The following is a 21401-nucleotide window of genomic DNA, read 5'->3' as shown; positions in this document are numbered from 1 at the left end:
TATTGTATGTTAGGGTGAGCCAAAAATAAAGTTTTGGAATTTTGCAGTGAAGAAACAAAATTTCCCAGATAATTAACCCCTTATATTATGGTGTTTATTATGGAGATCCAAAATTAAACTTACGGAAATTTGGATTACAATTGTATTATACCATTATACATGGGGAAAAAATATCCCTGTAAAGAAGAAACAAAATGTCCCATATAAAAAAACCCAAATTCTAAAATAAGCTTGGAATTTTGTATAAAAATTGTGCCACCATACACGGAGAAAAGAATATCCCTGTAATGTAAAAATGGAATTTTCCTTATAAAAACAACCCCTTATATTAAGGTGTATATTGGGCTGAGCAAAAAATAAACTAATGAAATTTTGGATTACAATTGTGAGAAAAATAATTCCCTCTAATGAAAAAACAAAATTTCCCACATAAATAACCTCTTATATTAAGGTGAGCCAAAAATGAACTTATGGAATTTCGGTTTAAAATTATGTTTACGAAGAAAAAATATCATTGTGATGGAAAAACAAAATTTCCCATATAAATAACCCTATAAATAATCTCTATTCATTAATAATACCAAGAATTTTGGGAACTGGGAATATTTTGAGTAATCACCGACACCTTTTAAAGTTAAGCCAAAAATGTGCCTTGCAGGGATATTTTTCCTCATATATATTATATGTATATTCGCATTAACCCATGACTTCGTTAGGTAATTTTTTTTTTGGCGCACCCTAATATACATATATACCCATATGAAGTTGCAGTGGTCACTACTGCCATCTATTATAGTGTGCCCACACACACATACTAAATACTTGAAACACACCTACACATGCACACAAACGCGCGCACAGTAGTTGACAATGGCCAGAGATGCTCGTAAAAGGTTATGCATTCCGCCTTTAATGGTTGTTGACCGCTGATGATGTTATAAGAGAAATGCATTAAAAGAATGCAATCGAATATTTGTGCCACACACACAAACAAAAACAACAAATAAATAATAAAAGTTCTTCACATACCCAGAGACACCCACACATATGGCTTAAATGACATAAATGGCGCTTAGCATATGTGTGTGTGTGTGTGTTCGGCACTTCGTTCGCACTCCGAAGTGGGTCAACGTGGATTATGTAATTAAAAACAACAACGTCGAATATCTGCAAATCGCTGAATTGAAGTAGAGCAGCAGAAATTGAATTTTAGTAAAGAGACAAATGCAAGAAAGAAAAATGAAAAAAATACAATAAAAAAGGAATAACATGAAAATGGAAATGGCGGCGGAAATGGAAATGAAATTATGCAAGTTATTTAGAATTGAGGCGGCAAAAAGAATAACACACACTCACTGCATTGTTGTGTTAGCACGCTCTCAGTTATTGCCGCTCAACAATGCACGCTGGCAGCATGGCGCACACCTTGGCGTATACGTGACCTGAAATATGCAGCAGAGATATTTATAATAACAATCGAGTTTTATAGCACAACGACATTGTTGCAGCCACCTATATTACACTCCTTGCACATCGGTGAGAAGTTTTTATGCTAAAAATGCAAAATCAAAGTAAACGCAATCTACAGTTAATCTCGAATGTTTGCATACTTGTTGCCAGAGCAGGGATTTGTGGCACTCTGCAACGGCTTGTGAGAGAGCTGCGGTGTTATAGAGAACTTTTTGTGTGACGAACTAGAAGCTGGATAGAAAAGTGCTTAAGATTGGTTTTTGGTAAGAAAGATAGTGGAATTGATGAAATGAAGCGCTAAATACTGTTTAAGATATACATATTTATTTATTACATTTAAGCGTTATGCCAGTGAAGAGTCCTCGAAAAGACTAAACTAATTCTGCGAGGAAGGCAAAAGGAACCTTATTTTTCACTCACGGGTTTTATTATATATGTAGTTGAGTATATAAAAAAAACAAAAGCAAGCTCCTTTTCCATCTTCAGCTGGAGTGTTTTCATCCATTCGAAGGACATAACCTAGCCATTGTGCCGCTGTCTCTTAATTCGCTGAACTATGTCACTGTCGTCAGATATCTTATACCATATACATATATCAGGACAGGGATGATGAGTGACTCTTAGAATTTCGTCTTTGTTCGTCGAGAGAGGACTTCGCTTCTCAATTGCCCACTCAGTCCGAAGTAGCGCCTGTTGGCAAGAGTTATTTTGTGTTGGATTTCAAGGCTGACTTTATTTTTGGTCTTAATACTGGTTCCATGATAGACGAAATTATCTACGACTTCCAAGTTATGACTGTCAACAGTGTCAACGAATGATGCTATCGTTATAGTCATTGGTATCGATGTCATTGGCTTACGCCAGCAATTGTACACCTTTGTAGAATATTGTATCTTCTCGACTCAGCTCTGCAGCTCGAATTATTTTCTCCTGCAGTAGGTTGAAGAAGTCGCAAAATAGGGGTTCGCCTTGTCTTACACTTCATTAGGTGTCGAACGGCTCGGAGAGGTCCTTCCCGATTCTGACGGAGCTTTCGGTTATGCTTGTCGGCAGTTTACACAATAGTATTAGTTTTTCAGGGATACCAAGCTCAGACATCGCGGTATAAAGGCAGATCTTTTCGTGCTGTCGCCGCTGTCTTTGAATAGCTTGAATCCATTGGCCGCCGCCGCTTTGTCTTTCTTCATTCGGGTAATTGCTATTCGGACTTCTTAATGGTCGGGCAATGGAACGTCCGCTCCATCGGTATCGATTGGTTAATGGGGTTCACTATCTCCTGATGTTATGCTTTCACCATAATTTCAATATGCTCTGGGCATCAGTCACTAGATCTCCTGTGGGGGTTCTACAAGAGTATAATCCGGTCATGAAACCATCATCTTTCCGGTCGGGCATTGCTCCTTTCGGGTCTTCTTCGTTTCTCTCTTCCACAGCAGTGATTGTGTCTTTGGTGCGCGCTCTACAGCATCTCTGTGGATGCGCATTTTCCACTAGAGTAAACGTGGCGCAAAACTAATCCATGGTTGAATCATATACGGAATCTGCTGAGCGTTTACGTTGCCCATTTATTTGACGAAGCGCGCGACCCCAAACTACTTCCGAATATTCTTTTTCTTTCTTCTCAGGGGATGGCACCTCTCTCTATTGAGCCAGCGAGTTTAGCGTCTTTCTTATAGATTGGCGCAGGTCCCGTTCGCGGAATTTTTTCCCCTTCATACGACCTTTGTCGCCTGACCGTTGAATGAGTGGCAGTCATGTGTGGTCATACCATGTCTATTGCGGTCTCATTCAGCACTCTCTTAGCCTACTCAAGGGTATTAGCATGAAGCCAAGATATCTAGCCGGTATACTTGTCACCGTAGCGCTCCAAGAGTTTGGCTGTCAAGCAGCTTTCGACCTGGTGTTGCTTTTTTTTGCCTCCTGTAGAGCCCTTCATAAGTCTAACAGAGGTTACTTTGTTGGTACTTGCAATTGAACGTTCTACCAACGTCATTAGCCGGCGATTTCCACCGGCTTCCCTCGATCTACTGTGTATAGAAGTTGATAGAGCTGAGCACCGGCTTTAATATTTCTTCACTTGCAATCGTCATCCTTTCAAAATCGTCTAGGCAGAAAAAGCTTCCACAAGAAAGCTTGACGAATAGTTTGCTCGTATTTTCACTGATGTTTACTCAATATGATTTTAAGCTATTAACTATTAACTATTAGACTTTGAGATATAATAATATTTCTACTTATTTACACACATATTCGCAAATAATCGTTGTCAGTACCTTTTATCAACTTCTACCTTTCCGCTTTTTCTTTTCAGCTCCGTGAATCTGCCTACAATAACCACAACAGCACATTCATCACTGGACTCGGATCAACCAACTCCGCAACTCAAAGCGCCACGCGATCAAGGTAAACGACCACCGCTCTACCGACAGGACTACTCCACCTGCGTGGACTCGAGCGAAGCGCAGTCGGACGATAGTCACCTAACGCGCGACTCTGTAACACGCGAATCACAGAACGACGAACTCTCCTCCTCGACACACGACAAACTTGACGTCAGCACACTACCGCTACCCGCGTTACCGCCCAAAAAGCGACGTACACGCTTGCGCGCCAGTCCATCGCGCCATCATAGCGGCAGCAGCAGTCGTCGTGGTTACGAGCATGACACGGCTGCTGTTGGCGGCAACGACGAACAGCGACACAGCAACATAACAACTGGTGCGCTAAACCTGAAAGTAGCCAACAACGCGTCTGCTGGTGCTGGCAGTGGTAGTGGCGGCAGTTGTGGCGAAGCCACACCACATCTCTCCGCCTTTCAACAGTACGTGGCGAAGCGTCGCGAAAGTCTCGAGGCATCAACGCGCAGCTTCAACGAAAAACTGGAAGCGCGTAGAATGCATTACCACATGGGTGGTGGTGGCGGTAGCGCAACGGTAGGTGGACCCGCGGCCGGCGGTGGCACTCACATGCCCACCTATCTGTTTGGTGAACATTATTATGGTGTGCCCGCCAAAGTGACGGGCGCGCGCAAGTCGACACATGGCAATAAAGAGGAGATCTTTCTCAACAAATCCGGCTGGGTGCAGGTGAACACAAAGCGTAATAGCGAAGAAAATCGCGGTGGCGTTGGTGGTGGCGCTGGATATCGTAACGCCAGCTATGCGCATCAAAATGGCGGTAGTGTTGATGGTGAGCGTGAACGCGAGCGCGAACGTGACCTACGGCGTACAGTGCGCGTCATACAAATCGATAATACGCGACGTTCGGATAGAGCGCGTCAAGCGCTACAGCAACAGCAACAATATTCGCTTGATCCAGCCTTCAGTATGGGTAAATATCCGGCCAGCAAAGTGGAGGAGCTGATACAGCGCAATCAAGCGCGCGCGGCCAACGCAGGCGGTCCGGTGTTTGTGACAACGCGCGACAATGCTTTGCGTCCAGGCTATCGAATCGTCGATCCGCAGCTGGCTAGCATACTCAATGAACGTCCCGGTTTCCTGCCAGTGCGCAATTTACACGATGCCGACTCCCCACCGCCCATTACGCCCATCCTCTCGCCACCGCCCGCTTTCCAAGATAGCAGTAAATCGAAATATGTTGACCGTCGTAAAACCATACCGATACGTCAACATCAATCAGCGTTGACCGCTAACAATTTACTCGTCTCGAATGTGAGTAACGGCAGCGCCGGCAAGGGTATGGTGTTCTCACGCAGCTTTGAGTATGATGCGCGTCGCAATGTGCCAGCCGACACTTATGTGGAAACATTTTCGCGCAGTTTCGATGGTAATCTGTCGGAGCGTCCACCACTGCAGCGCGAACGTTCGCCGAACTTCAGCACGCTTACCGGCAATTCACCCAACTATTTGACAAAGAAAGATTCGGGCGGCGGCAGCAGCGGTAGTTTACGTAGCCGTGATAATTCGCCAAAATATCAGCATCCACAAACCACTGCCTATTTGAACGCGTCCATAAAGGAGGCGCCGCCCGCCTACAGTTTGGCTAGCGCGAATGCGAATGCGGGCGCCAGCAGTCGTTTTTCACCGCGTTCGCGTCATGAGCGTTCGTTCGAGCGCTCGAAGAGCCACAATGTGTTGGTGCGCTCGCGAAAGTCACAGTTCAGTCGCGGTTCTAGCGGTGGCGCAATTATGGGCAGTCAGCAACAGCCAATGGTCAGCGTGGGTATGTCACGTTTTCGCAGTTTCGACACGACGGCGAGTCAGCGACTGAACTCATGCGATAGTGGCGCGAGATCAGGTGAGTTCGAAGAATAAGTTGTGTTCTTGTAAGAGGAAAGCCTGTTATTGTTTCGTAGCTGCGGCTAAAACTCCCAGGCTTCCAGAAATTAAGCGATTCCTACTTTTTAAATTAAATTTCAAGTTCCTGGCCGCCTTGAAACTTTGTTCTTTAATGTTATTATGTAATATAAGTAATTGCTTTTCGGCTTTATTTTTTTTACCTTCCGTTATACGTTCGTGAATGCTTCTTCACTTACTCTTACTTAATCTTAGATCCGTGTGTCTGCTTCCTGATTCTTCGTCAAAATTTAACCTGTTCTTTTCTATTGTTGGGATGCTCCTGTAGAAAAAGACACCCATCAGATTTCAACTAACTGAAAGATTCCTATAGAAAGTATTGCCATTTTTGTGAATTCTTTTAGAGAACTTTGAGTTTCAGGTAGCCATTCACATCTCCACTGGAAGGGTCCAGTAAATGACGTAATTGGAGTTAGATCCGCACACATAGCAGACAAAGAGCTCAGGTTATCATGAGAATCTAGAGTGCGTTTGCGCAACTTCGTTCTTTATATTGTAGAAAGATAAACTCCACTTATTTCAAATTGATCTCGACCAAATATATAACACTGATTCTAACTATCACTTTGCAGCCCGTTGAATCACAATCATCTAACAACCCTTTCTCTATGGTTATATCCCGTTGAAAAAATAAGTTTCCTAGACCTAACGTTAGATGACTTCCATGACAACCAACCTGAATTTTACCACACAAGCGGTGATTATAAAACCGCTACAACATCCACAAAAATTTAAAAAGAAACCTTTTAAGAGACTTGTCTATATGTTACCAATCCCCAGATGTGACTATACATTGTGACAAAAAAGTACCCGGATATACATATATGTGTATATAAAAGAAATTCGCTTGAAGACCGGTTCATCATGTACAGTCCACTAGAATGACTGTCGATTGGACTCCAGTGTGAAGTGATGAATGAGTCAAGTTTCTATTGTTACACACCGACGTAAAAGTTCGGTTTTATTACTATTAAAGAACACTCAAACACTCCTCAGAATCAGCAATTCGTTGTTTTTGTTGGATTATAAACTTACCCGGCCCACACTTTGCACAGAGTTTTCGCCTCATTAGGGCGTCCACTGCCTTCATTGTACTCGGTGCTCATTTTGCTCCTTTCCAACTTAGCAAATCTCTTTACAAAAGTTGATTTCCTTGGTGCAGAGCCGAAATTCAACAGTATTTTTGCCCCAAAAAGCAAAGCTTTATTAACACACGAACTGTTTTTTGGTCCATTTTTTTTAACTAACACAAGTTGCTTCACCCAAAACGCTATATTTTATTAACTTATAGTTCCTCAGTTGTCACATTTGTATACCTATCTTTCAAAGTTAGGGCTGGCAAGAGTTTATATGGATAATATTAGTAATACCATGTATGCATCAGCCACAGTAAGGCGTGGACGTGTCCTCTAGCTGTAAACAAATAGCAAAATAAATACAATGAATATTTATTTTGTCGCCTTCAAACTAATCCCAAACGATTTTTCCAGTCCTCGAAACTCAAATTTTCTTTATGGGGTGACCTTCAGCTCCTTCTACGAATTTTGTTTTACCTCTTCGATCGACTGAAAGAGGGCTCCAAGGCTCCATTTTTAGTTTGGGGAAGAAGAAAAAATCACACGGAGCCAGATCTGGTGAATACGGGGCTGATCTATGATATTTGTTGCGTTTTTGGCTTTAAATGCGGACACCATCGTACTCATTTTGAAAAAAATTCAGCTTTATCGGGTCGAGTCGAGCAAGAACGCGTTTCATAACCAAAATATCTTACAAAATCAATCAAACGGACTCACCAGAGATATTGAGCTCTCTTGCCGTCTCTTTAACACTAGCCCGACGATTTTCAAGCCCCATATTCTTCACTTTTTTAATATTTTCATTAGTTAAAGAGATCGAAGGTCGTCCAGAAAGAAGCATGTCTTCAACGATCTCTCGACTGTCTTTGAAGGCTTTGTTTTTGAATCACCTTAAGCCTTTTCCAGCATTCGGAATTCCGCACAAGAAATTTGGTTTTAAATACAAAATTTAAGACAAATTCTTTGTTCGATATTTTATCCACTGTAAAAATGAAAACGCGCTACTGAGGTGTACCGACTTAAGCAGCTACTGTAAGCAAAATGGTTGGCAGATCGTGCTCATATTTGGCATGGCAATTAAGGACAGTCTTACCAACTTAGCACAATATATTATTTCGAAATATAATGTAATTTCAATTTTCGGGTGCTCTTTTGTCCCAATGTATATTTCTATTATGTGCATTTCTAACACTAGGGATACCAGATAACAAGGGATTCAGGTATTTTAGATAAAACCCTAATAGTAATTGCTTCAGTTCAAGACTTACCGAAAGTTTTTATAAACGGAGAACGAGTTTAACGCTTACTTCATTGTTAATTTGATTTCTTAATTTTGCTCCGTTAATAATTCAATTAATGACACAATTAATGCGTTTACCTTTTTAACTCAGCAAGTGTTTATGACTTCTCTTATTGTTCAATTACTGGTTTAATTAAATCGCTAAGTAGACATATAATTTGCATTACTTGAAGTAATTTAGTCGACCTGATAATTTAATGGTTAATATACCATGAAAGCATTCTAATTGCCTCAGTTGATGGCCTGTCTGAAATGCTTATAACTCTGTATGAGTTCAACACCCGAATTATGGCTCAATTAGCAGTTATAAGGTTATAATTATTCAATCAGCAGCTTAATTAACTATTTTCTCTTTAATTAACAAAATTTACTAAAGAAGCACTCGCTTTAAGCCTGCTCTTTTACATTTTAAGCTAATAAGTTCCTGGTTCGTGTGATCTCTTCTGGTATATGCCATCAATTCATTTGCGCATTTTCATTGAAAACTCAATATTTTATTGCAGCTTTAGTGAACATGGAAAAAGGCAATTGAAAAAGTTTGCAACTTAACTTTAAATTATTTGAAATGCATTCATTGCAGCCGAGCCGAGTTGTGCATGTAGCCGGCACAGCGCGGCGTCAGTTGCTGCAAAGCTTCACGAAAGTTTCAAGGATTCGCTCATTCGAGCTTAAATCAGCTCATATGCACATAAGTATGTATGTATGTATGTTTCTATTATATTATATAAGCATATATAAGACTCCGATTTACATACAGATGCATGCTGCTGCATTCATTCATCGCTGACTACCGTTAGATCCCCAGATCCATTTTATGTGCGTGTGCAATGAAGCGCAACAACGGAATGAATGCGAGCATAATGCCAAAGTTCCAGCGCAGCTTTGACAAATGCAAAACTCTCGTCGACTTTGGCGGAATGTGTAGGTCGTCTTGGTAGCGGAAGAGCATAGGGATTACATTAGTGAGCTATACGTGGGTATTGCCATAAATACAGGTGTGAAAAGTGACTAATTTTCGTTTTTTACTTCGTTGCACTTGGTTCTTAAATTCTTAAATAGGATAAGAGTCAACGAACGTTTAAAAAAGTTGGAGATTAAAATTTAAGTTTTTGGAATTAAATAATTTTGATAAATGTATGGAAGCTGCTTGTGTAATAGAGAGAACGAGAAACGCTAATTTGAGTGAAGATAAGATAATGTGACAGGTAGATCTGTTGTTATCGTTATAGTTGTAACAAACATTGCCCAAATAATTTTCTGGAACTCAGTCCTTGAATGAATAAAAATCGGAGCCTATTCCGCTTACATCGAGCCGGCTCGTTAAGTGAACTGATGGAAAGTGTTTTCTTTACTCTGCTATGGAACCCCTTTGCTCTTATTTTTGCTTAATTTATACACAAGACATTATTCGTCAAAGATTCAAGGAGATAGGCAGACTGGATTACATGCCGGTGGCCTGAAGACAAGTCAGAGGTACTATACATTCATCTCGAAGGCTGGCAGGGGCTCCTATGTTATGGCCAAGGACTTCAGGCCCATCAGCCTCTCATCCTAAAACTCTAAAAACTATGGGGAGTCTGATGGTCTGGTAAATAAAAGGTCGCATTCCGAGGGTATATTTATCGGTAGCGCCATATGCTTATTGTAAAGGCAAGTTAGTAGATACTGCCCTGCAGACTACCGTGTCATGGCTTAAGCAAGCCATAAGGCTTAAAGAATTCACTGTTGGGACCTTTCTAGATATAGAAGGAGCTTTCTATAACGTCCTGCCGGAAGCAGTCGTGACTGCTCTGGACGACCTCAAACACCTCATCTTCAATTCATGGAAGCCGTATATTGGAGAGTGAGAAAAAAAAAGCATCGATTGCCTTGTACTGCTGTAGACTATTGGCAAAACGTGAGGTCTCTCACCGAAAGGGGTGCTCTGGCTTTACGACACCGTAGTCAAGTTCTATAGAATCTTTATGTGGTGGAGAGCTCTAGAAAAAACCACTCTTGCAAATAATCCCTCAGAGCATTCAATGGGTGGCGCTCATCAGCATTTGTGGTGCACTAAGGTCCACTCCAGCCATGGCACTTAACACCATCCTGCTTAAATTTCCCGTAAACATGGGCGGAAGGTGTATGGCTTTGACTTTATACTGCATCACTTGGGTCATGGGGTCGCCAAATTAAGCTCTGGAGGCTCCTTTTACACCCATATACCGGCGTGGGAGTAGTTCTCATTCAAAGATGGATCAAAGCTTTGGGGAAATGTTGGTGGAGGGGTTTACTGTCAAAAGCTCTTTATTAACTCCATTTTCAGACGTCATGACTACTGCAGTGTCTTCTAGGGCGAGATTGTAGGCATTAAGGTAGCAGTAGATTTACTATTTCGGATTTTAGCCTCCTTTAAAGAAGTGACCATCCACTCAGATAGCAGAGCAACGATACTAGCCTTGAACTCATTAACAGTGCCTTCAGGGCTGTTCATGGAGTGCCTAACCTCGCTATCAATAGCATCGAGTGTTATAATAAGACTGATATAATTGCCAGGCCACAGCGGAGTCACAGGAAGTTGTAAAGCTGATGAGCTAGCAGTTAAAGGCTCCCTAGAACCGCTATCTGCAGAATAGGAGCGGATCGGTTCTCCGGTATCCTCGTGTATTTTACCACTAAATAGCTGGGCATCGTGGAAGATGGGTCAGCACTGGGCCACCATCGGTACATGCTCTGTCGCAAAAGCTATTTGGCCCAAAAGCTATCGCAAGAGATCTTGTGATCTATTTGTCCTCAACAAGCCTAGTCTCTCCCTAGTTTTGGGACTTCTAAGGGTTATTGTCCTATTTGCGTCCACGCAGTAAGGCTGGAAATCCCACCAGGCGCCATCTGCACATCATTCTTGGGAAGGTCAAGACTTAAGACTGTTTGCAGTGAATCTACTTAATTATGGAAGCAAGGATGTCACTGACCAGACTTTGCTTATCTCTGAGAAAAGTTTGTTTGAGATTAGTAATCGTCATTGAATTTTCTTAGCCCACAGATATGATAGTAACAACTGGCATTTACTCCAACTGCTTTCTTTCTTTTGTCACAATCTCTGCGAAGCCTATCCCTGTTTTGGGCCCCATTTTTTTATACACACCGCTTAAACCAAAAATTCCATATTTTTCTGTCTGCAACTCCTAGAAATAAGAAACAATTCGTAACCTTCTTTAATTCTTCCCAACCAAAAATCTATAATTTTTTCCTTACTTAGCTACTATCTCTCAATTTTCGCCATATCATATTTTTTCACAGATCTCTCCAACGACGAATTGGATTGCGATGACGACGAAGGTTCGAATGAATTCCTCACCGCCAATTATCATCACAGCATATCACCATTGAAAACGCAACGACAACGTTCGCTAACGCCCGAACGTAACGAATCGCATAGCTCATCGAGTAGCATACGAAAGCAACGATCGCTAACACCCGAATCGCGGTCACTTACGCCAGAGGATCGACGCCGCAAAGGCGGTTCACAAGCATCGTTAATGGGTTCACGACAGAATTCGAGTTCACGCAGTAATACGCTCGAACGTAAACAGCGTTTAACTGAAGGTCAACCCGCAACGAATATATCACGTAGCTCGTCAAGTTCAAGTTACAGTGGCGGTGGCGGTGGTGTTGTAAGCGCTGAACAACTTGATGGCGGAGTTATTAATGTCAGTGCTGCAGTTGGCAGTGTTACTGGCATGCCGAATACCGCTTTGGTGGGAGGTACTGTAGTCAATACAGGTATGGTGGCTTTGACCGGTAGTGGTGGACGTTCGCAGCATCGACGCTCGCTGGGGCGGAATGCCAAGCAGGTGGATGAGCATCGTATACGACGTTCGAGGTGAGTTTGGAAATTAAGAAACGCGTAGTATTTAGTCCGTATGTTTAGTAGTTCACAGTTTAGAGTGCAATTTCGACTGGACTGGGCCAGCTTTCGGAAACTGACTCTTATTTTCAGCAACCACTGGCTCTAAGGCAGACTTTGCTGAGGGAAGTTACAACTTTTAGGTTATACACCATGTTCAAGGCTTTACTAAAGCCTTTTCATGCAACCGATACTCGATGCTTGTTTCTAGATTGTCCGAGCCCAATATAGGCTTACTTAGTTTTTGTCTCTTAAAGTATTTGTACCTACCATAAATCTCGTTAGCACTCCTTAATATTTCTAAAAAATTTTATATATAACCCGCAGGTCTCTACAGCTCAGCGAACGTTCACCGAACCGTTCGCACAAAGTTATCGTGTCTATGGGACAATCACAAGGGCCCGCCGTTACTTATCACACACCAAACGCGCAGCCCACCTACCAACAAGCCGGGGTACGGATCAGCAACGGAAACGCCATGCCCGCGCGTCCACCCATACGCACCAGCAGCAAATCGCAGTCGCTACTACTGACCGGCAACAATACGAGTGCCGGACGAACACGGAATAATGATATCGATAAAAGTCGCTCCTTCGATTTCGACTACTGCAATTACAGCACACAAGTGGCGCTTAAAGGACACAGTCACGCCGTGAGCGGCGGCGGCGGCAGCAACAACCCGAACGTGCCGCTCCGCTTGGACTTCGACAAGAGTCGCTCTTTCGACGAAGACTACCGTGAACCATTGAATGCGATCAGCAATAATTTAGCCACCACCAATGGCAGCGGCATGCGTTATCTGCAAGCAATCGCCGACCCCGGCATGGGTGGCAGCACTGGCAGCAATAATAATAATCGGAGCAGTCGCTTACGACGCTCTTCACCCGTCGGCACGGGTAGTGGTGAACGCAACTCACGTTCACCACAATCGTCGGGTTCATCATGCAACAATCTCAATATACCACGACAATCGACGAGTCCGCAAAATTACGGCACACGCCTATGTGATCACGAGCTCACCTACGATATGTTGCGTAAATCACTCGATCGTTCACCGATTATGGATTTTCGACGCGGCGATAGTGGTGAATATGATTTGCCGCCAGCGTTGTTACGTAATCGCGAAACGATCAACAGCGGTGGCAATAGCGAATTGAATTTCTTCAATAACGATCATATCTACGAACAGCCGACCACAAGCAAAGCTTCGGTGAGTGCAACAGGCAGCTCGTTGAAGCAGCAACGTTCACTCGGCCACACACACAGTCCCAGCGAGTCACAGTACTCGCTGGAGCGTCAACACTCCAACACACCGGGACGTGAGAGCCAGCTGACACCGGAGAGCGCAAGCGGTGCTGGCGATTACCGTGGCGAGCATATCTATCGGCATCCGCATACGCGCGAATCGTCGCGAGAGAGCGCTGCACGCAGCGGTGGCAGCAGTCGCAACAGGTATTGAAGAGCTGCTCCAAGCCTTCTAATCGGCCGAATTTAGTTAGATTTCGGGGAGGTGCAAACTAATAGAGAGTGCACGTGGGGTTCATATGCATGCGAATCGGTGGCGGCGAGCTCACTTAACATTAACTATGACTGCCTTATCCTGCCTGTTTGTCTGCCTGTCTGCCTGCTTGCCTGACTGACTGATTGCGTAGCTGCACGTCGTTAATATTAACCAAAGAATAATAATAATACTACTAATGTCTAACTACGAGCGAATATTTTAACCACTAACCGTTATTAGCAAGTAGTTGTTGCTGTCACTCATTAACTCACCTCGGTCTCGTATGCGTGTGTATGTGCGTATAGACAATTGTAAAGTAAAAGAGAGTTAGAAATTACTCACCACAGCTGTGCAGCATAATAATAATCATTGTTACCACACTCTCTCCCCCCTCTCTCTCTCTCACGCACTCACCACCCCACTCGTTGTCTCATATACTTGCTCGTCCGCGCATTATTATGCGTAATTTTTATAGCATACGCACTCAATTAGTAAACTCACCACCGTCACTAAGACTGCAACTCGTTAGTATGCACGAAAGGTATGTTATGTACGAAAATGCAACGCTGCAAGAATTTATCATCACCAAAACGAAAAATCGCAGCATTGAGAGCCATATTTTCACCACATAACGAGTACAGTAAATAAACCAAATCCATAAATATACCACATGTGGTGAAAATTGAATAGATAACGGTAAAAAAGTATGTTGAAAATATAAAGCATGGTGTAAGTGAACATATAAAACTGCATTTTTTGTTGAAAAGTGTAAAAATAATACTGAAAACCGCTGTGGTGAATATGTCTAAAGTAACTAAACTTGTGGTGAATACAAAGTAACGGTAGTAAAATGTTTACCATGAAATCTTCGCAACATAATTAATCGTTTTTAAACGTTAAAGCAGTGTTAAGCTCTAATAATTGTGGTGAATAACATATGTAATAAAGTGGCAACGCTCCAAATGCTGCATAAAGACTGCTTTAATGAAAAATAAAATATAATAACTCGAAAAAATAAGTAAATATGGATATAATTTAGAAAACTTGCTTACAACAAGTATTGAGTACTAGACCTAAGTAATTACAGTTACGTGAAAATTAAATATTTATAAAAAAAAATAGTAATCAAAAAACAAATAAAATAAGGTTAAATTAACATTGAAGCTCTTACATAAGTGACTAAGGTTAGAAAATAATGAAAAATTAAATTTAAATAAAAAACACACCAAAATCTATAGAAGAAATAGAAGCATAAAACAGTATAAATATAGTGCTAGTTATAATCATAAAAAAAATCATAAATTAATATGGCAACTACCAGCCATTTTAAAAATGCAATAAATCTCAACTGCAAAAGCTCCAAAAATCCCTTAAAAAATCAAATAAACTTCGTTAACACCACTAACCTCCAAAACTGTCAAAAATGTGCACTTTTAATTTTCTAAACAATGTGAAAAGTTTTTATATATTCCCCAAAACACCAATCAAAGCAATTAAATTGCAATTAAATTTCACCACTAACGCTTACTGAACTCACCACTAACAAACCAGCGTCTGTATATTATCACCATAAAAACGCATTGTAAGTAAAACTCATGTATGATGTTCAAAACTCACCACTAAAATAAAATTTTTCAAAACTTACCACTGCATACATATGAACCGATTTAAATTCACCAAACTTCACTAACCCCAAAATAACATTAAAAGCACCTATGCTGCTGTTAAAACCTTAATAAAATTAAGTCACGTTCATATATAAAAAACAAAACTCACCACTAACCCGCCTTCTAAGTATAAGTCATATGCTTTGATCGAAACTCACCTCTCAGTGCACACAAAAACGCATTGTAGATGTTCATATTGGCAGTGAAATGGCAATAACGGTATATAGAATTCACCACTGACACTAATAGTCACCACGCACAACCTATAAAGTGTAGTACGTAAATTGATTGTGCCTAAATCTACTTATACTTCTCTTGTTCGACAGTCAAAAACTTACCAACGCGAAAACGCCCACAGCAAGTATGTCAACATCAAGACCAATTACAACAACAGCTGTCAGGTGCAATAAAAATCCTTTAAAACGTCAAGAGGCAGTATTAAAGTCGCAAACCACTTGCTCATTTTGGCCACATTGCGGCGCTTGCAATCCGAATGCGACGCCCCACACCCAACACGACGCTGCCGCCTACGCCAAACGTCAAATGTCATTGCAGGAACAAAAACAATTGACAATGAATTGTCAACGCGCAGCTGAAGTGGATGTGCCACTACGTCGCTATCACTCCGCACACGCGTCTACCAGTACGGCCGCCGAGACAATGTCGCAAATGAGAAGAAGTGGGCGTGAAACGCAAAAATCACCATATCCACCACACTTCAAGCGGCGCAATTCCAACATTTCCACTGTCAGTGTCAATTCTAATGTCAACGTGGCGGGAGAGGAGCACAAAAATAACGGTACATTGGCAGGTGTCACCCGTAGTAAAACGCAGTGGACACTTTTATGTAGCGGCGCTACACTTATGGATTGTATAGAAGAAACGCATGCGAAGCCAACAAGACCTATCGCAGATAGCAACAACACCACTAAACGTCGACTAACAATGAAGTCGGCTACCACCGACGCCGGCTCAAGTAAAAATGACACTTTGACAAGTCGTGCTGCGGCGTCGTTTGCTGTCAAATCAGCCAGCTTACCGTTACCTGGTACCTCGTCGATATTTTTAGGCGAATGTGAGATGCCAATAACGCGCGAACGCGAAACATTCAAACGATACAATCAAGACGGCGAAGTACGCGAACGTGTAAGGGAAGTGGTAGGCGAATGGGTGTGGAAACGCGCGTCCGATAATGCTCGGCAACCCATTCGTCGTGCCGCTGCCAGTGTCGACGACTACCGAACGATAAGAGATAAACGAAACAACGAATACATCGATTACAACGCGATGCAATACAGAAGCCAGTCCGAGGATGTAGGACTCTATGGGTAAGTAGCGAGTTTTTAGAGAATGTATACTAGTGGTTAGAGGAATCATATAAGTAAAGGATGATCCATTTTGTGGTTTCCTACTTTTTAAAAGAAAACACAGGGAAACTTCAAATTCAATTCGAAGACTATCTCTTTCAAAAGTTAGCCGTGGCTACGTCTCAGATGGGAAGGTTGGGAGGCTTCAGTTCTTGCACAAGCTGTAGTTTGTACGCTTTCAATTCAAGGTTTCGGCGTAAAATGCCCCAAATCGTCCCATACGCCAGTCCGATTTGCTGCGAACGTCGCTGAGTCGACTCTCCACGGACTTTATATATACTCCTATATATCCGTGGGCTATTCAGTCAAATTTTATCCAATAATGAATGCTGTGTCTTCAAGATGGGTGATGATGTTGGGAATAGTACGCTTAGTCAGTCAATATACTCTGTTCTGATGAGATACATATTCCGTGGGGCGTTCTGTTTCGACCGGAATAAATAGTAGTCCGAAGGACCAAGGCCTTGGATATAAGACAGGCAGGGCATAGCTCCCCAGTCGCTGTTTTCAAATAGGTTTTAACCGGTCTTGCAACACAGTGCCGAACGTTGTCGTTTTGGAAAATTATTGCCTCGACAGTCGCAAATTTCAGGCGTTTTCGGTAATCGCTCGCTCCAATTGGATGACTTATTGTCGGTAACGTTCCCTGTTGATGGTTTCACACCGTTTTATGACTTCATAATACGAATACATTAGTCTTATCCAATCGTGATAAAGAGCATTTCCTTGGTATCATGGCAATTCGAGCAGGCCATTGATTTGACTGGTTGGTCAGGTTTCGAACATTATTTTTTGCATTTGGGATTATTGTAATAGATCGATTCTTCAATTCATATTGCACCCAATTTCTTTTCTTTTCAAAGTAAAAATAATATTGGAAACTACGTACAAAATAGAAGATAAAAAGTACAGACGCGGAATATTATGATATTTTATTTATATTTTCAAATTATATAAAAGTAACTTTCTTTAGAGTTGCCATCTTTAAAACAAAAAAATAGGAACTTCAGAATTATTTCAAGGAACAAACGGGGTTGCGCTTCAAAGCTTTAATTTATTTAATATCCGACCAAAAAAGTTTTGGACAAGTTTTATTAAAATATATTTTTGAACAGAGTTGCCAGCTACCGAAATGATGTAGTTTTCCAAACAAATCTATAAATGTATGTACATATGTATGTATATGAGTTTTGAAAATTACGAAAATTAAAGAAAAGTGTTTTGCTTACGCTTTGTTCAAAAATTATATTAACAGAGTTGCCATATTTTCTGAATAAGAATTAATATTAAAGCAAAAAATTTCACATTGAACGCTTCAAATCTGTATTCGAACGATGATTTGTGCAAAAATTATTTTAACAGAGTTGCCATATTTTTGAAAAAGAATTAATATTAAAAAAATTTCACGCATAGAACGCTTCACATCTGTATTCATAATATTAGATCACAAAGGTTTAGTTAATATATTTTTGAATAGAGTTGCCAACTACAGCAAAATTATAGACTTAAAAAAATCAAAAAATGTCTAACAGGCATTAAATATTGCGAAATTTAAACGAAAATTGTGTATTTATGTGTTACTTAGAATTTTTTGTGACAGAGTTGCCATATGATTTTAGAAAAAAAATTAAATTAACTTTATATCGATAGAGTCTTCGCCTATATCATTTGCAATTTCACATCTTACATGAGCTTAAAATATAAACTCAGTAAGGCGAATATTTTGGCCGGCATATAGTATAACCAAAAGTCTCCAAAGCCACAACAAAAACACACAAACTCTGTCAGTTGCACTAATTGTCATTTACTTGCTTAGATTTTGCAACAAACCTCACCAAACTGCCCGTATACACTTGCTCTTTAGTGGGTTCAATATAAATTTCTCGCCTCTTACTTCACACATACAGTATTTAAACTCATATATGTATGTGTGTATGTATGTTTGCTAGCCATTTCCGTCAAAGTCCCAAACAGAATTGTTTCATTCAAATAGCGGCGCATTAAAAACTCCACAAAACCGCTATAAAACATTCAAACACGGTGGAGGATATTGACATATAGACATGTGTATACGGACAAACATACACACATACATACTAACACTGCAGCATAAAATTCAAAAATCCATTTGTAAAATCGCCAACATTTCATTTTTCAACTTCACACGCCAACAATGGCATACATACTCACAAATATACAATATAAATATATATATACATACATACATATGTATATCTACAAGCATGTCTAACGAATTACAAATTTTCTATTTGTGTTTGCAACAAATATGCATTGGTAGCGGCAACATGGTGGCAAATGCTTATAAAACTAACAAATCTAGACCAGCTGCAGTTAAAGTAATGGCAACAACAACAACATCGACAACAAAAACCGCAACATCAACATCAGTATTTGGCAAACATGCAAAACCAATGCCAACAAGAACAACCAGCACAACTGCAACGTGCGGCATGCCACATTTGAGAGAACGCTATTGGCGCAGCAGCTCACTGCCGAATATATGGTTACCGAGTCACGGGTGAGTACAGAGAATATTAAATATACTTTCACATTCAATCATTTCGAGATATTATATACATATATATATATGGTACAAATGTACATCTGCGAGATTAATCAAATTGAGTGTGATATATGGATAAATGCTGATCCATAGTTGACTTTTCGTACGAGGAGCGTGAAAGCTTTAATGTTTTAAAGAAAAGCTTTTGCAATACTGTTCTCAACATGTTTAACATTCCGGGGCTAAGCTTAACAAGAGCTTTCTTAAATATGCATAATTTTAAGTGCCTGACATCTGATCAAATTTGACCCGGATTGACATCAAAAAATACACTTTCATGTGTTTTAATTCAAATCTTAATTACCACATTCAAAACAAGCTCCTGAGTCTATGCGAGTTTGTCAACGTTTAATCCAGTTTTCCATACATGTGCTATAAACCTCGGCTTGGATGCTCTCCAGTGCTTTCAGCGAGTTTTAGGTTTTTCGGTTTCGGAACGTTTTTGGAGCGCCGCTTAATAAATTGTTAGACAGTTTCGTGTCATGTAATGATGCAATTGATGAATTTAGGGTCTCCAGCTATGTTTTCAAGCATTTCCTTTGTGACTTCTACTCGCAATTTTCCAAAGATTTAAGTCTTTTGGGTCAAATTAAATGTGATCAGATGATATAAAAAACAGCAGAATTTTGTCCAGAAACTTTAGGACCAACCAAGTAATTATACTGAGACAATATTTGTCCAGTATTATCCTATTTATATATCTTATATCTATGTATTATTGAAAACCTCTATATATGTATATCAGCTCTTCTAAAGTTGAAAAAATAAAATTTTCTGCGGTGTAAAGTCCACCATGGGAAAAGTATTTATCTCGCATTGTATAAGTTCGATAGAGTTATGAAAGCTTAAAAAGATCAGATTCCCTACAAAAACAACTTCCCAGGCGGTTTTGTAATTGTTTAACTTCGTGTTGGTTGAGCACGCGTCAAAGATCTGCGTCTGATACTGTTACAGGTGTCGTGGATTCCATTCCTTTAATTTTAAAGTAAAAAATACAACACGCTCTGTAGGGCTAATTGTCGAGGATAGGGATAAAATAACTGGCAGAACGTCGGTTCTAACTTTTGTGGATTGGAAAAGCATACTTATATTCCAAATGTCAGGCAAAAGAAGAAGCTTTTGTCCACCCATATTTTACAAAGAAGCTTATGCATGCTCTTTATCAGTTCTTCGCCGCCGTATTTGAATAGCTCAGCCGGCAAACCAGCAGACCTCGCCGCTTTGTTGTTCTTCAGACGGGTAATTGCTTCTTCATGATCGGGCAAAGTAAAATCCACTTCATTATCAGATAGTAACAGATCAGATAGATCTGTAGATATTCCAAACTTATAAATCCGGAAACTTCTCCTTCAAAGGCTAGTTGTAGGGCTTGCTCTAAGAACTATAAAGCTATGCGACTTAACTCTGCCAAGAAACCTTTTCTTCCTACAGGAACTTAACATATTTCATACTACTTTAATCTCTAAGGAATTGATTAGTTCGGCTGAAATGGATTCAAAGTGTTGGTTACGAAAAGCGAACTGCTTATTAGCGATTGATTGGATAGGACAGATACAAATTTTTGATGCCGCAGCGTTAACATTTTTATCAAGAATTTTGAAATTCATTGCTATTATAAAGGACTTCTTTTCTTTAGATATGTTGGTAATTAGGTCGGAGTAGTATGGCTGAAGTTCAGTGCTAAGCTTCAAGGCATATTAAAGCAGAAGTCAGTGATTTAATTATTGTGTGGGGTCTAACCTTTAAGGTCTTTTATGTTGGGGGAATTAAATTTATGTTTCTTGTTACTTTTGGCTCCCCAACTCACCACTCAATCACATACTGAGTCGGTTCGTTGCAGTCTCTACAGCATTTTGCAACCGTTATGCAAAAGTTTAGTTGGTCATAACTTTACCGCCATTTATGGGGAGTAAACTGTCGGTGTCCTTGAAGTTAACAATTACTCAAGCTCGACTTTATTACGATTTACGGCTCCTGCATAAAAAGTTTTACTACCGAAGCTGAAAAGTATCTAAAGTACAGCAGCATGGAACTGCGTTGAAACAATACAACAACTAACTTTTTTTTATTAATCTTCTGTCTACATTCCACATCATACTACACAGCATAAGTCAACTAATAAGCTCTGCACCTCTCATACTGCACACAAAAATATATCATTTAACTTTTCTTCCTCCGACTTATTGTCTGTCATAGAAGTTTACGGTTGGGTGTAAAAAAGTACAGGGGCTCTT

General features: G+C 40.6%; 1 protein-coding gene across 3 annotated transcripts in view; it reads left to right on the top strand.

Annotated features, from left to right (window-relative positions):
- The window catches only part of LOC105230093 (uncharacterized), a 359356-nt gene that overhangs the window by 169446 nt on the left and 168509 nt on the right, over positions 1-21401 (top strand). For 2 of the 3 annotated variants that reach the window (XM_011210682.4, XM_049458741.1), the window contains exons 5-9: positions 3782-5727; positions 11442-12024; positions 12376-13500; positions 15543-16544; positions 18883-19122. In XM_011210682.4, coding sequence (XP_011208984.3) covers positions 3782-5727; positions 11442-12024; positions 12376-13500; positions 15543-16544; positions 18883-19122 — 4896 coding nt within the window. The other variant, XM_049458743.1, reaches the window with a different exon arrangement.

The sequence above is a fragment of the Bactrocera dorsalis genome, chromosome 5, assembly GCF_023373825.1.
Source record: "Bactrocera dorsalis isolate Fly_Bdor chromosome 5, ASM2337382v1, whole genome shotgun sequence".
NCBI classification, from domain to species: Eukaryota; Metazoa; Arthropoda; class Insecta; order Diptera; family Tephritidae; genus Bactrocera; species Bactrocera dorsalis.
The sequence above is the reverse complement of the archived record's forward strand: the minus strand, read 5'-3'. Positions and strand labels throughout refer to the sequence as shown.